The sequence below is a fragment of the Anomaloglossus baeobatrachus genome, chromosome 7 (assembly GCF_048569485.1).
Source record: "Anomaloglossus baeobatrachus isolate aAnoBae1 chromosome 7, aAnoBae1.hap1, whole genome shotgun sequence".
Taxonomy (NCBI): Eukaryota; Metazoa; Chordata; class Amphibia; order Anura; family Aromobatidae; genus Anomaloglossus; species Anomaloglossus baeobatrachus.
The window spans coordinates 158,185,703-158,200,147 of NC_134359.1; the positions used below are offsets into that span (position 1 = coordinate 158,185,703).

At 45.4% G+C, this 14,445-nt stretch overlaps 1 protein-coding gene across 8 annotated transcripts in view; it reads right to left on the reverse strand.

Annotated features, from left to right (window-relative positions):
• Positions 1–14,445, reverse strand: part of GULP1 (GULP PTB domain containing engulfment adaptor 1) — a 2,424,202-nt gene that overhangs the window by 896,289 nt on the left and 1,513,468 nt on the right. For all 8 annotated transcript variants that reach the window (XM_075317776.1, XM_075317775.1, XM_075317777.1 and 5 more), the window contains one exon: positions 256–327. In XM_075317776.1, coding sequence (XP_075173891.1) covers positions 256–327 — 72 coding nt within the window. The remainder of the gene's footprint in view (positions 1–255; positions 328–14,445) is intronic.

The following is a 14,445-nucleotide window of genomic DNA, read 5'->3' on the forward strand; positions in this document are numbered from 1 at the left end:
ATGGAACACGGACACAAAAAAAGAACACAAAAACGGAAAACGGACCTGAAAAACGGATGTAACACACGTGTGTGTTTTTTCACGGACGTGTGAAGGGGGCCTAACACAGTAAGAGGTTGCAACCACCTCCTACAGCTCAGAATGGCACCAGGGTAGTTTTAATATTAATCTTTTTTTCTTATTGTCTTTCATTTTATCATCTGGTGTGTCTGATAGTCTGAAAAATAAGGTGTATGAATATACTCATCTAAATACCTTGAGTTTTCTCACTGCATCTCTCACAACTTCAGTACCTTTCGGTTGCTCTACCTCTGTGCTCCCGAGAAACTGCAAGACAAACAAGATGTAAATCACTGATAAGTACGATAGAAAAAATGGACAGTAATCAGTTTTTATTTTAAATTAGTTTTTGTGCAAGAGGATAAGTTTACTGACATCATGAAATCTACTTTTATAAACGTCTGTATTGTCTGAACAGTAACATTGCTATGACTAATAAATGATCATGATTATTGACAGCTAGAATCATACATGCAGTTTACTAAGCTAGAGCGAGTAATGGATTTAAAAAGATGATTCCAGCTCATGAAAAATGAGAGCGAAAACAAAAGTGTTGTGTTTATATTTTTTTCAGTATATTTCCTACAGCAGGCTACTTTTTTTATTGGCAGCCTGATTTGATTGTACAGTTTTTTGCAGCAAGCACTTTACAATAAAAATGTGCATGTGATAACTCTCAGGACATTTCAGTGGGAATTCCCTTGAAGTAATAAAAAGACCTTATAAGTATTTGACCGGAAATTTCGCAGATAATTCCGCATGAATAATGGCCATGCAGTTACGTGCAGCTGCGGGAAATTCATGTACAATAATCATGGTATCTAATCTTGATTTGCCTGTGAAGGGGATGGATTATTTCAGCACAGGAGAAGTACTCACTGACGCAGATCTAGACACGTTTGTGAACAATATTTGCGAGAAAAAGTCCTTTTGTGTACATAGAAAAAGGTATAGATCATTGAATTCAGCTCATGAAAATGAGAGAAAAAAAATGTTGTGTTTATATTTTTGTTCATTATATTTGAATGCTGATAAATTATTTCTGATCTTTTTAGGCAAAATTTGCATAATGCAGATTTGTTGCACACATTTCTGATTATTTTATACATCCACATCAAGTTTTCAAAAATCTCTACATATGCTGCAGAAGCAACTCTGTTCTAATATTTTCACTAAGCATCTACACATAAATCTACACAGACACATCTGACTTGGGACACTTCACTCCTAATCATGCTATTTTTGTAATAAAACCAGCACTGACCACTTGATGCACATGGACTCTGTAGATGTTCATTGATTTCTATGGGAGAACATTTACGGCACTCTTTGGGACCTGCAGGGAGGTGTGAAATAAGAGCTACGTCCTTGTGAATGGGGGATTCTATGTTTCTAATATATAGGTGTTATATTTTATTGTAATTCTATCTATGATGCTATTAATATGACTACTAAAATCTGATAAATAATACAGATCAGTAAGAGTTTTCAGTTTATTATGAGGCTCAGTACAGGATTTCAGATTTTTTAAAATATATATAGGTAGGTACAATTTAAAATGCAATCACTAAAATCTTGATTGAGACAAAATGGTATTTTGACTACTCATTTCCTTTACATATTTACAGTACAACTATATTGTCTTGAAATAAATGAAATGTATAGAATAATTGTAAAAAGATTTATATGGACAAAATGATAAGTTCACCAGTGTCTTGGAGGTCCAAAAAGTAATACACTTAGGGGCACTTTGCACACTGCGACATCGCAGGCCGATGCTGCGATGCCGAGTGCGATAGTGCCCGCCCCCGTCGCAGCAGCGATATGTGGTGATAGCTGGCGTAGCGAAAGTTATCGCTACGCCAGCTTCACACACACACTCACCTGCCGTGCGACGTCCCTGTGGCCGGCGACCCGCCTCCTTGTTAAGGGGGCGGGTCGTGCGGCGTCACTGCGACGTCACACGGCAGGCGGCCAATCAGAGCGGAGGGGCGGAGATGAGCAGGATGTCAACATCCTGCCCACCTCCTTCCTTCCGCATATCCTACGGAAGCCGCAGTGAGGCCGGTAGGAGACGTTCCTCGCTCCTGCGACTTCACACACAGCGATGTGTGCAGCCGCAGGAGGAACAACATCGGACCGTCGCGTCAGCGTAATCATGGATTACGCCGACGCTGCACCGATGATACGATTACGACGCTTTTGCGCTCGTTAATCGTATCATCCAGCCTTTACACACTGCGATGTCGCATGCGATGCCGGAAGTGCGTCATTTTCAATTTGACCCCACCGACATCGCACCTGCGATGTCGCAGTGTGCAAAGTGCCCCTAAGTGATACTCGCCTATCAGTACTCACCGGGATGAAGCACAGGCTCTGTTTCCATTGGAACAAAGGAGGTCACTTTTGCCCTAAGGCCGGAGTCACACTTGCGAGTGACTTACGTGTAATACTTGCGAGTTTCGCGTCACATCACCCGGCATTGCCGCATACTCTCTATACAGGAACGGATCAGCTGCATGTATTTCTATGCAGGTGAGATGCTCCTGTCCCGAGAGCAGCAAGCAATGCCGGGTGATGTGATGCGAGACTCGCGTGTATTACGCGTGAGTCACTTGCAAGTGTGACTCCAGCCCAACATGATCACTGCAGCCTGTGATTGGCTGTATGGATCAGGAAAATTGAGTAGTGCATAATCATAAATACATCTAATGACACACTGCTCAAGTCATCTGACTGCTCCAGGCAATCACAGGCTGCACCATTGGATTAATCACTAAAGATGAGCCACCCCTCTAGAGTTCGAGTTTGATTCGGTTCGTCGAACGGAGGACAAGTTCGCCGAACGTTCGACGAACCAATTCGAACCTCATTGAAAACAATGGCAGGCAAACACAAACACATAAAAACACATTATACATGTACACATACAGTTAATAAACATTGCCTTTACTCTTACAGGTCCCTGCGACGTGTCCTGCACTCTGTCTCCCGCCGCTTTTCCTTCCGATAATCGCTGTGTCCTCCAGGTAACCAGCACTGATGATAGGACCTTCCGGGACATCAAAATAGCATGTGACCAGTCACGTGTCTATTATCTCATTGGCTACAGACTGGTCACATGGCTAGACATCATGCTAGGTCCTGTCAGCGCATCTCTCCAGTACGCGGTGCTCGTTCCAGCATCTCCGTGTACCGGCTAGATGCTCTGGCACATGGTCGGCTTCCCCATTCCTGCATGTGGGCGCTCTTTACAGAGTCAGCCCACATGCCGGGACTGGCTGCCACAGCTGGTGAATTGCAGCACCGGTAATCACTTGATTGGAGATTGCCACTGCTATAGTAACGGTCACCGCTTACAGCCCACAGCCTCTGTTCACTCTCACTGAGTGATTAGACTGCACGGGGAGCATCTTCCTCCCATGCAGTGCTGTCTGATGTAGCAGAGCTGCATGGGTTGAAGGAGAAAGAAGACAAAAGACCAGGATCGTGGAGGGATGAGAGGGAGTAATAAACATGGAGTCTCTAAGTGTGTCTGTGTTATATTTCTATTAAAGTATTTTTTCTCTGTGTGGTGTCTTTTTTTAACCCTTTATTGGAGATTCTTAATGGCTGGGTCAAACTTGCCTGACATTAAGAATCTCTGGCTTAATACTAGCTAGTAAAACAAAGCTAGTATTAACCCATTATTACCCAGCAAGTCACCCGCCTTCAGGGCTGCTGGAAGAGTTGGATACAGCGCCAGATGATGGCGCTTCTATAAAAGTGCCATTTTCTGGGGCGGCTGCGGACTGCAATTCGCAGCAGAGGGGCCCAGAAAGCTCGGGCCAACCTGTGCTGCGGATTCCAATCCCCAGCTGCCTAGCCGTACCTGGCCGGACACAAAAATGGGGCGAAGCCCATGTCGATGTTTTTGTTTAATTATTTCATGAAATTCATGAAATAATTTAAAAAAGGGCTTGCTAATTTTTTTAGTTCCCAGCCGGGTACAAATAGGCAGCTGGGGGTTGGGGGCAGCCGTACTTGCCTGCTGTACCTGGCTAGCATACAAAAATATGGCGAAGCCCACGTCATTTTTTGGGGGGGGCAAAAAGCTCCTGCATACAGTCCTGGATGCAGTATGCTGAGCCTTGTAGTTCTGCAGCTGCTGTCTCCTCTCCTGCATACACTAGTGAATGGAGCATGCTGAGCCTTGTAGTTCTGCAGCTGCTGTCTGCTCTCCTGCATACACTAGTGAATGGAACATGCTGAGCCTTGTAGTTCTGCAGCTGCTGTCTGCTCTCCTTCATACAGACAGACAGCAAACAGCAGCTGCACAACTACAAGGCTCAGCATACTCCATCCAGGACTGTATGCAGGAGTTTTTTGCCCCCCAAAAAAGTTACGTGGGCTTCGCCATATTTTTGTATGCTAGCCAGGTACAGTAGGCAGCTACGGGCTGTCCCCAGCTGCCTATTTGTACCCGGATGGGAACCAAAAATATAAGGAAGCCTTTTTTTTAATTATTTCATGAATTTCATGAAACAATTAAAAAAAAAATGACGTGGGCTTCGCCCAATTTTTGTGTCCAGCCAGGTACAACTAGGCAGCTGGGGATTGGAATCCGCAGCGCAGGGTGCCCAAGCTTTCTGGGCACCAATGCTGCGAATTGCAGTCTGCAGCCGCCCCAGAAAATGGCACTTTCACAGAAGCGCCATCTTCTCGCGCTGTATCCAACTCTTACAGCTGCCCTTGTGACGGGTGGCTCGCTGGGTAATAATGGGGTTAGGGTAAGTTTTATATTATCAACTGGCCCTAAGCCCGAAATTCATGGTGTCATGCCAATATTAGACATGGCCACCATGAATTTCTAGTACAGATAAAAAAAAACACAACACACAGAATTTTTTTTTTATTAGAAATAAAACAACACAATTAGTGACTCCATCTTTATTGAAATAAAGAATCCCCCTCCGCAGTAATCCTGGGTCAAGGGTCCCGCGCCGTCCAATCCGGATCCAATATCATCTGATCGGTTTGCTGGAAGGCAAAGCGATCAGATGATGTGTCAGGTTCAAGGGCCTGAATCACATGACACAGCAGCTGATTGAATAAACGGCTTTAATACAATCAGCTGATGCATCAGTGCAAAAAAATACAACAAACTACACACTTTTGGGCAGACTCCTGTCCGACAGCAGCAGCTGATAGTTTAGCCGGCCGGGCAGTAAAAAGCCGGCCTCACCGCTCGACTTTTAGTGTCAGCTGATTCCGTCAGGTGACCGCATCAGCTGATCATCGCCAGGTCTGAGAGAGAGAAAAGAGAGAGAAAAGAGAAGAGAGAGAGGGAGAGAGAAAAGAGAGAGAAAAGAGAGAGAAAAGAGAAGAGGGAGAGAGAGAAGAGAGAGCACGGACCGCACGCGTAGTATGTCCGTGTTCAGCACGTATCGTCCATGTCCGTTTTTATCAAAAAATCAGAAACACTTGTTATCAATCTATCAGGTCAATTGTAGTCCATTAATTCTGGCGCCAAACAAACATTTCCTGTCTCATTTGCACGCCAGACGGCAGCTGGGCACCTCTCCTCCCACTGCAGGGGAACTTTGAGCTCAGAGAACACTACAGGTACTGATAATGGCACCCAGGATTGATACAGAGAGGCTGATTGGGGAAGTAGAGAGGCATCCTGAGCTATAGGACACACGTGATGATGGCTAGCATGACAGGTTGATGCTGGAACGAGCATGAATGTCTGTGGCTGAACTAGTCTACCCCAGGAATGGATGGTCTCAATGCACCCCTTTAAGGAAAAATAGATATGGTGAGTACAGATATTTTCATTACTTCTGTCACTCTTTACCTACATGTGCACATTCTGTAGGAAGAATCTAGCTATATTTGTATACTTTGTTTGCATGTATTAATGGGCCTGACTCATTTTGAGCTACACTGGAGACTCACAAACAGGATAACAATAAGGAAAAACGTTTGGAACACCATTCTAAGTCTGAACTGGGTGCAAAAACCTAAAAAAACATCACTGTGGGGAGATAAGGTATGCACACCAGTGACTATGTAAGGGGAATACATGAAATAGCAGAAACTGCTGTGTGAATACTGACTTGAAAAATCCAATGGCTATATGTAAGAGTGAAAATGTGAAAAATGGAATCTGCATTACTGCCATGAACATATGAATCAAGAGAAATTTAGCTACTGAATTGATCAATGCAATAGAGCCCCAACACTACGCCAAAGTATTTCTCTACGTTGGGGTCCCTAGCTTGTGTGTGTCCTCTCATGCAGTTAAAAAACTTACCGTGTATGGGAAGCTGAGACCCAGGCTATTTATGCGTATGATATGGATTGGCAATAGGTGTGGTTGGGGAGGGTTCACAAACGAAAAACTACTAACAATAAGGAATAACGTTTGGAACACCATTCTAAGTCTGAACTGGGTGCAAAAACCTAAAAAAACATTTTTCAAGTCAGTATTCACACAGCAGTTTCTGCTATTTCATGTATTCCCCTTACATAGTCACTGGTGTGCATACCTTATCTCCCCACAGTGATGTTTTTTTAGGTTTTTGCACCCAGTTCAGACTTAGAATGGTGTTCCAAACGTTATTCCTTATTGTTAGTAGTTTTTCGTTTGTGAACCCTCCCCAACCACACCTATTGCCAATCCATATGATACGCATAAATAGCCTGGGTCTCAGCTTCCCATACACGGTAAGTTTTTTAACTGCATGAGAGGACACACACAAGCTAGGGACCCCAACGTAGAGATATACTTTGGCGTAGTGTTGGGGCTCTATTGCATTGATCAATTCAGTAGCTAAATTTCTCTTGATTCATATGTTCATGGCAGTAATGCAGATTCCATTTTTCACATTTTCACTCTTACATATAGCTATTGGATTTTTCAAGTCAGTATTCACACAGCAGTTTCTGCTATTTCATGTATTCCCCTTACATAGTCACTGGTGTGCATACCTTATCTCCCCACAGTGATGTTTTTTTAGGTTTTTGCACCCAGTTCAGACTTAGAATGGTGTTCCAAACGTTATTCCTTATTGTTAGTAGTTTTTCGTTTGTGAACCCTCCCTAACCACACCTATTGCCAATCCATATCATACGCATAAATAGCCTGGGTCTCAGCTTCCCATACACGGTAAGTTTTTTAACTGCATGAGAGGACACACACAAGCTAGGGACCCCAACGTAGAGAAATACTTTGGTGTAGTGTTGGGGCTCTATTGCATTGATCAATTCAGTAGCTAAATTTCTCTTGATTCATATGTTCATGGCAGTAATGCAGATTCCATTTTTCACATTTTCACTCTTACATATAGCTATTGGATTTTCAAGTCAGTATTCACACAGCAGTTTCTGCTATTTCATGTATTCCCCTTACATAGTCACTGGTGTGCATACCTTATCTCCTCACAAACAGGATAGTGTGGAGACACAGATATGAGTATATGCAAGGGAACGTCGATGGCTTCCAATCTGGATAAATTGCCTGAGCTCACCACGTACGCCTTGGGGATCTTGTTGTTTCCCGAAGCCAGCGTTTTCTCGGAACGTGTCCTCAGTGCTGCTGGGGGTGTGCTGACAGCTAAGCACACACATCTGTCCACTGACAATGTGGACAGACTAACATTCACCAAGATGAACAAGTCATGGCTCTCAGAGGACTTTTCTTCCCCTGGCTCAGCCAGGGGAGGCGAAAGGCACGCATATTTTTGAGAGTGCTTCATGCAAAGCATCTTTTTAATCTTGAAAATGGGGGTCAACTGATGCCAGTCAAGTGGGGGGGGTGTGGCCCAATTAGTGGAAACGAGGGAGACTGTGGTTGGAGTCCCCTCGCTTTTGAAAAAAGAACCAAGATGAACAAGTCATGGCTCTCAGAGGACTTTTCTTCCCCTGGGTCATCCAGGGGAGGTGAAAGGCATGTGTATTTTTGAGAGTGCTTCATGCAAAGCATCTTTTTCATTTTGAAAAGGGGGGTCAACTGATGCCAGTCAAGTGGGGTGTGTGTGGCCCAATTAGTGGAAACGAGGGAGACTGTGGTTGGAGTCCCCTCGCTGTGTTTGTAAAAGAACCAAGATGAACAAGTTATGGCTCTCAGAGGACTTTTCTTCCCCTGGGTCATCCAGTGGAGGTGAAAGGCATGCGTATTTTTGAGAGTGCTTCATGCAAAGCATCTTTTTCATTTTGAAAAAGGGGGTCAACTCATGCCAGTCAAGTGGGGTGTGTGTGGCCCAATTAGTGGAAACGAGGGAGACTGTGGTTGGAGTCCCCTCGCTGTGTTTCTAAAAGAACCAAGATGAACAAGTCATGGCTCTCAGAGCACTTTTCTTCCCCTGGGTCATGCAGGGGAGGTGAAAGGCACGTGTATTTTTGAGAGTGCTTCATGCATGGCATATTTTTCATCTTGAAAATGGGGGTCAACTGATGCCAGTCAAGTGGGGTGTGTGTGGCCCAATTAGTGGAAACGAGGGAGACTGTGGCTGGAGTCCCCTTGCTGTGTTTTACATGCTTTTAGAAGGGCATGACATGGCTTAGAGGTTGACTTTCAGCATCTGCAAACTGTTGGCTACCAAAATGCTTCCTTTCCAACCTTTTTAACCGAGGATTTTCGAGACCTTATGCCCATCGCAGTGCCCCAAGAGCCGATGCCCAGGCGCCACTCCTTCTCCAACAAAGGCGTGCACGCGCTACACTAGCATGTCGCACCAAACATCACCGCTTCTTTGAGAAACTGTGTGACAGGGTGCATTTCACCACAGATACTTGGCCCAGTAAGCATGGACAGGGGCGTTACATGTCGCTGACTGGGCAATGGGTTACTATGGGGAGAGATGGAGAAGGGTCTGCTGTACAAGTCTTGCTGTCCCCACGAGTTGTATCAATCCTTCCTCTGTATGTAGAAGTTAATACACTGCTTCTGCCTCCTCAACCTCGTGTGGGTCCTTCACCTCGGCCCAAACCCTGTATGGTCAGGGCTCCCTTCCTTGTAACTGCGCACAAGGAATACCACACACCTCCTTACTAGGCTGGCAGCAGAGCTCAATGCCATCATGCGGTCAAATGTTTACTTTGAAATGTATGGGAAATGTGAGTCACACCGCTGAGAAGTTGTGGACGGTTAGCTCTGGAGACCAAGTTTCATCAATGGTTGTCTCCACTCAACCAGCAGCCAGGGAAGGCCGGGTGTGACAATGATGCAAACATGGGTGCGGCCCTTCGCCGTGACAATGTGACACATGTGCCTTGTGTGGCTCACGTGTTGAACCTGGTTGTCCAGCAATTTTTAAAGCACTATCCTGGCCTACATGGCCTTCTGCAGAGGGCACGATGTAACGCCTTCCTTAATCCACATACTCAGATGGGTTGTAAAGGATAGGCTAGAGGGAAGCCACTCACCAAGCAGGACCTCCAGAACCCTGAAACCCTTTAACCCCTATACAGGGATTAGGAATTACACAGGGCCCAAGGTGATCAATACCTGTGGAAGGCTGCAGTTCCAGAGAATAGTAGTCAGGCAGGGACAGCACATTAATTGAGGAACAGGAACAGAATGGGACGGCCAGGACTTAATCAGAAAACAAGCAGAGGTGAAATGTGGATCGGCCAACAAGGTACGTAAACAGCAAGCAGGAAAAGTAGTCAGGTAACAACCACACAAAATCATAAAACTGAACTGGGGTAAAAGTAACCAGAGGTTCATAGCTATGTCTGGCAGTGGTCTGCAGACAGGATGGGCATAAAAAAGGGTGTGGTGTCTTCCCATTGGTTGTAGCTGAATGATGGTACTTCATCTGTGAGATACCCACCACCTACATTCAGCCAGAGATTCTGCATCTGTCAAGGTAATGCAGCCCAGTGGGTGAGCATAACCTGCGTCCACATGCGCCGCTGGCATCAACTTCTCTCCCATCATCAGCACTATGCATGAAAGGAACACGTTGTCACCTGGCAACCGGAGTACAAATTGACGGAGCGTACTCCGTTGGTGACTTAACCGCAGTGTGCGGCAATGATGCAAACCTGGCTGCGGGCCATCGTCAGGGCAATGTGACACACGTGCCTTGTATGGCTCACGTGTTGAATCTAATTCTCCAGAAATTTTTAAAACACCATCCCGGCCTACATGGTCTTGTGCAGCGGGCACGCTCGCTATGTGCTCACTTCCATCGTTCGCACACCGCAGCTCAACAACTTTCGTCATTCCAGAAGTCTTTAGGTCTGGTGGTTAAACGCCTGAAATGCGATGTGCCGACACGCAGGAATTTGAATCTGCACATGTTGCAGCATTTGTGGCAGCACCGCTGAACCCTGCTGCAATACGTTATGACATATAGCCTGGCCTAACTTGATCCAGAGGTGGTGCAGATCATGCTGCTGGAGTGGTGTCAGATCAAGGACCTATGCACCCTTCTACGCAGTTTACAAATGTCGACGAAGATGTTTAGCACTGGCAATGCCATTCTCAGCGTGACAATTCTGGTCATCTACATGATGGAGCACACTGTAAGCATTATTTGGAGTCAGGTGTTGGGGCAAGAGGAAGGGGAGGAAGTACAGGAGGAGTCATATGCGGAAGGGATAACAAGATCTACGAGGTCCAGATGGTCAGCGGCACCTAGGCGGCAGTCATGGTGGGGGAGAGGGATTAACAAGGGCGCATAGTATCAGCAAAAAGTGTCGAGGAAGGTGCAGGAGCCCATGAAGAAATGGAGGACGAACTGGCGATGGGCATGGAAGACTCAGCAGATGAATGAGAGCTTGCTCACATTTCGGTTGTGCGAGGTTGGGGGGAGAGGGCAGAGGAAGGAGGCACGATTCTCACCTCTCTGCCACCAACACACCAAGGACTTGGTCCTCCTGGATGCACAAGACACATGAGCGCCTTCTTGCTGCACTACCTACAACATGACCCTCAGATTGTACGAATTCGAAGTAATGCTAACTACTGGGTTGCCACACTGTTAGATCCCTGGTACAAGACAAAATTTGGCGAAATAATTCCTGCCATAGAAAGGGACGCACGTATACAGGAGTATCTGCAGAAGGTGGTACGCAATCTTAGATCTGCTTTTCCGCTAAACACCAGTGCTGCACAGAGTGAATCTCAATGCTTTGTCATGGATAGGAGGAAATGGTCTTTTACTTGTCAACATCTGAGGGACCGAGGGCTGGCTGCTGTGCTGAGATGGCATTGAGTACGATATTGCCACTAAATGGCAGCATTTTTTGCTATCATTATAGCTTATTAAAAACAGAGCAGGAGGGTTTCATGCAGAGGTGCTGCACATAGATTTGCACCAGTGGGGCACTAATGGAGTACAACAGCCACTTCTTGTATGCCACTAAATGACAGCATTTTTTGCTATCATTATAGCTTATTAAAAACAGAGCAGGAGGGTGTCATGCAGAGGTGCTAGAAATAGCTTTGCACCAGTGGGACACTAATGAAGTCCAACAGCCACTTTTAGGATGCCACTAAGTTTACTCAGTGTTTGGTATTATAATGGCTTAGTAACAATGAGTTTGAGTGTGCAATGCAGGCAGACGTGCTGCAAATATCTTTGCACTAGTGGGACAATACAGAAGTCCAACAGCCACGTTTAGGATGCCACTAAGTTTCCTCAGTGTTTGCTAGTATAATGGCTTAGTAACAATGAGTTTGAGTGTGCAAAGGGCAGGAGGGTACAGTGGCAGGGTTGTGGGTCTGGGTACAGGAAAGGAAGCCTCCCTTTCTTTCCCTCCTAATGGGGAAATGCAGCGAGGAAATCGATGACCTTAGCTACACAGACGCTGTCATCTTGTGTAGCTGTGTAAAATCTGTTTTCACGGCCCTGACTGTCACCTATGGCTCTGACCCTGCCGGTATTAGCCCTTAAAAGGACTAATAGAAACTTCTATCCCTATTCTGTATAGTGCTGTGTATAGAGCGTACACAGCAGTATCGGAGACAGGAGCTACGCCAGCAGTGACTGACACCCAGACGCAGAAGAGATAATGGCGTCCGGACGGGCAGATACTCGTTTTTATAATGCAGGGACATGTGACATGGACATCCTATCACACATGCCGTTGCTTCTCTGGCTAAAAGTCCACTTAGCTGTGTGTGTGTCTGGGATTGGCTGACATGCTGGCCTGCCCCACTACACGCGCGCGCTTCGGGAAGGAAGACAAGGAAAAAAAAAAGAAAGCAGTGATCTGAATGTGCTGTTCCCGCACACTATACACTGAAATTTCATAATAGTGTGAGTCACAGAGTGACTTTCACTATTACAGCGGAAAGCCAGCTAGTAATTAGCTTGTCTTTTTGCTGCTAGAACCATTCTCGAATGTATCTAGAACTCTCGAGCTTTAGCAAAAAGCACGAGTTCTAGTTCGATCTAGAACAGCCCCCAAAATCATTCGAGCCGCGAACTGGAGAACCGCGAACCGCGCTCAACTCTAGTGTTAACCTAATTATTGAAATGTTTGCAAGACAAGATCAATGTGCCTTTTTTTCAAGGAAAATAATTTTTTCTTGAGTTTGATATATTCTGTTCTTTTTGGAAACAGTGGATCTTGTGAAACGCCGTTGGCGGTCTGCACGTAACCAGTTCAGAAGAGAATATAACCCAGTGCCAACCACAGCTGCAGCATCCAAAAAAAAAATATGTCCATTATGAAAGACTCAGCTTCCTCATGCCCATTATTGAAGTACAAAAGTAAGTTTTAACCATCATATCACATGGCAGTCTTCATTACAATGCACACAGTAATTTTTTTTTTTCTGTTCACAAAAATACAGAGGATAATCTAGAAGACAGTGAAGGAAAACATGGGTTACTCTAAATCGTATCAGAACAAACTTTGGCGTCTGTGCAGATTTTATGTATAAGTGGGGAAAATATGACTCTCCGACCTGTGACTGTGGAGCAGATCGTCAAACTATCCAGCACATTGTTGAGGAGTGCCCCCTGAGATCCTACCATGGTGACGAGAAGGATTTCTATATTGTAAATGATAATGCTATTGCATATATAGAAAATCTTGATATTCAAATTTGATTTTTATCCTGTTGATATTTTTCAATCACTGTCTATTGTCTGGTGTTTATTTTTATATGATGGTAAGATATACGTTCATACGATTAAATAAAGTGAGGAGGCACAGTCAGCAGTCTTAACAGCTTCAGCTACCTCTGCTTACGAGATGGAGCCAACCTCCTACCAACCTCCCCCAATCCCCAACGCCAGCCAGACGCTGAAGAAATGTCATCTGATTTGGGTTTGGGAACAAGTCAACCCACTACTGTAATTCCAGGCCAGTTTATTAGAAATAAAACAACACAATTAGTGACTCCATCTTTATTGACATAAAGAACGCCCCTCCGCAGTAATCCTGGGTCAAGGGTCCCGCGCCATCCAATCCGGGTCCAATATCATCTGATCGGTTTGCTGGAAGGCAAAGCGATGAGATGATGTGTCAGATTCAAGGGCCTGAATCACATGACACAGCAGCTAATTGTATAAATGGCTTTAATACAATCAGCTGATGCATCAGTGCAAAAAAAAACAACAAACTACACACTTCTGTGCAGACTCCTGTCCGACAGCAGCAGCTGATAGTTTAGCCGGCCGGGCGGTAAAAAGTCCGCCTCACCGCTCGACTTTTAGTGTCAGCTGATTCCGTCAGGTGACCGCATCAGCTGATCATCGCCAGGTCTGAGAGAGAGAAAAGAGAGAGAAAAGAGAGGAGAGAGAGAGGGAGAGAGAAAAGAGAGAGAAGAGAGAGAAAGAGGGAGGGAGAGAGAGAGAGAAGAGAAGAGGAAAGACGAGAGAGGAGAGAGAAGAGAGAAGAGCGAGAGAGAAGAGAGAGGAGAGAAAGTGAGAGAAAGAGAGAAAGAGAGAGAGAGAACAAGAGAGAGAGAACAAGAGAGAGAGAAGAGAGAGAGGAGAGAAGAGAGAGAAGAGAACGAGAAGAGAGTGGAGAGAGAGAGGAGAGAGAAAGAACAAGAGAGAGAAGAGAGAGAAAAGAGAGAGAGGAGAGAAGAGAGAGAGAAGAGAGAGAGAAGAGAGAGAGAAAGAGAGAAAAAGTTAGAGAAAGAGAGAGACAGAGAGAGAAAGAGAAAAAGAGAGAGAAAGAGAGCGAAAGAAAGAGAAAGAGAGAAAGAGAAAGGGAGAGAGAGAACAAACGAGAGAGAGGACAAGAGAGAGAGAACAATAGAGAGAACGAGATAGAGAGGAGAGAGAAAGAGAGAGGAGAGAGAGATGAGAGAGAGGAGAGAGAGAGAGAGGAGAGAGAGAGGAGAGAGCAATGCAGCCTCATTCCATGAACTGCTCTGATTTTAGAGGTGTGGCCCGCGGCTCACAGCTGATGTCCGGCTCCTCACCTCAG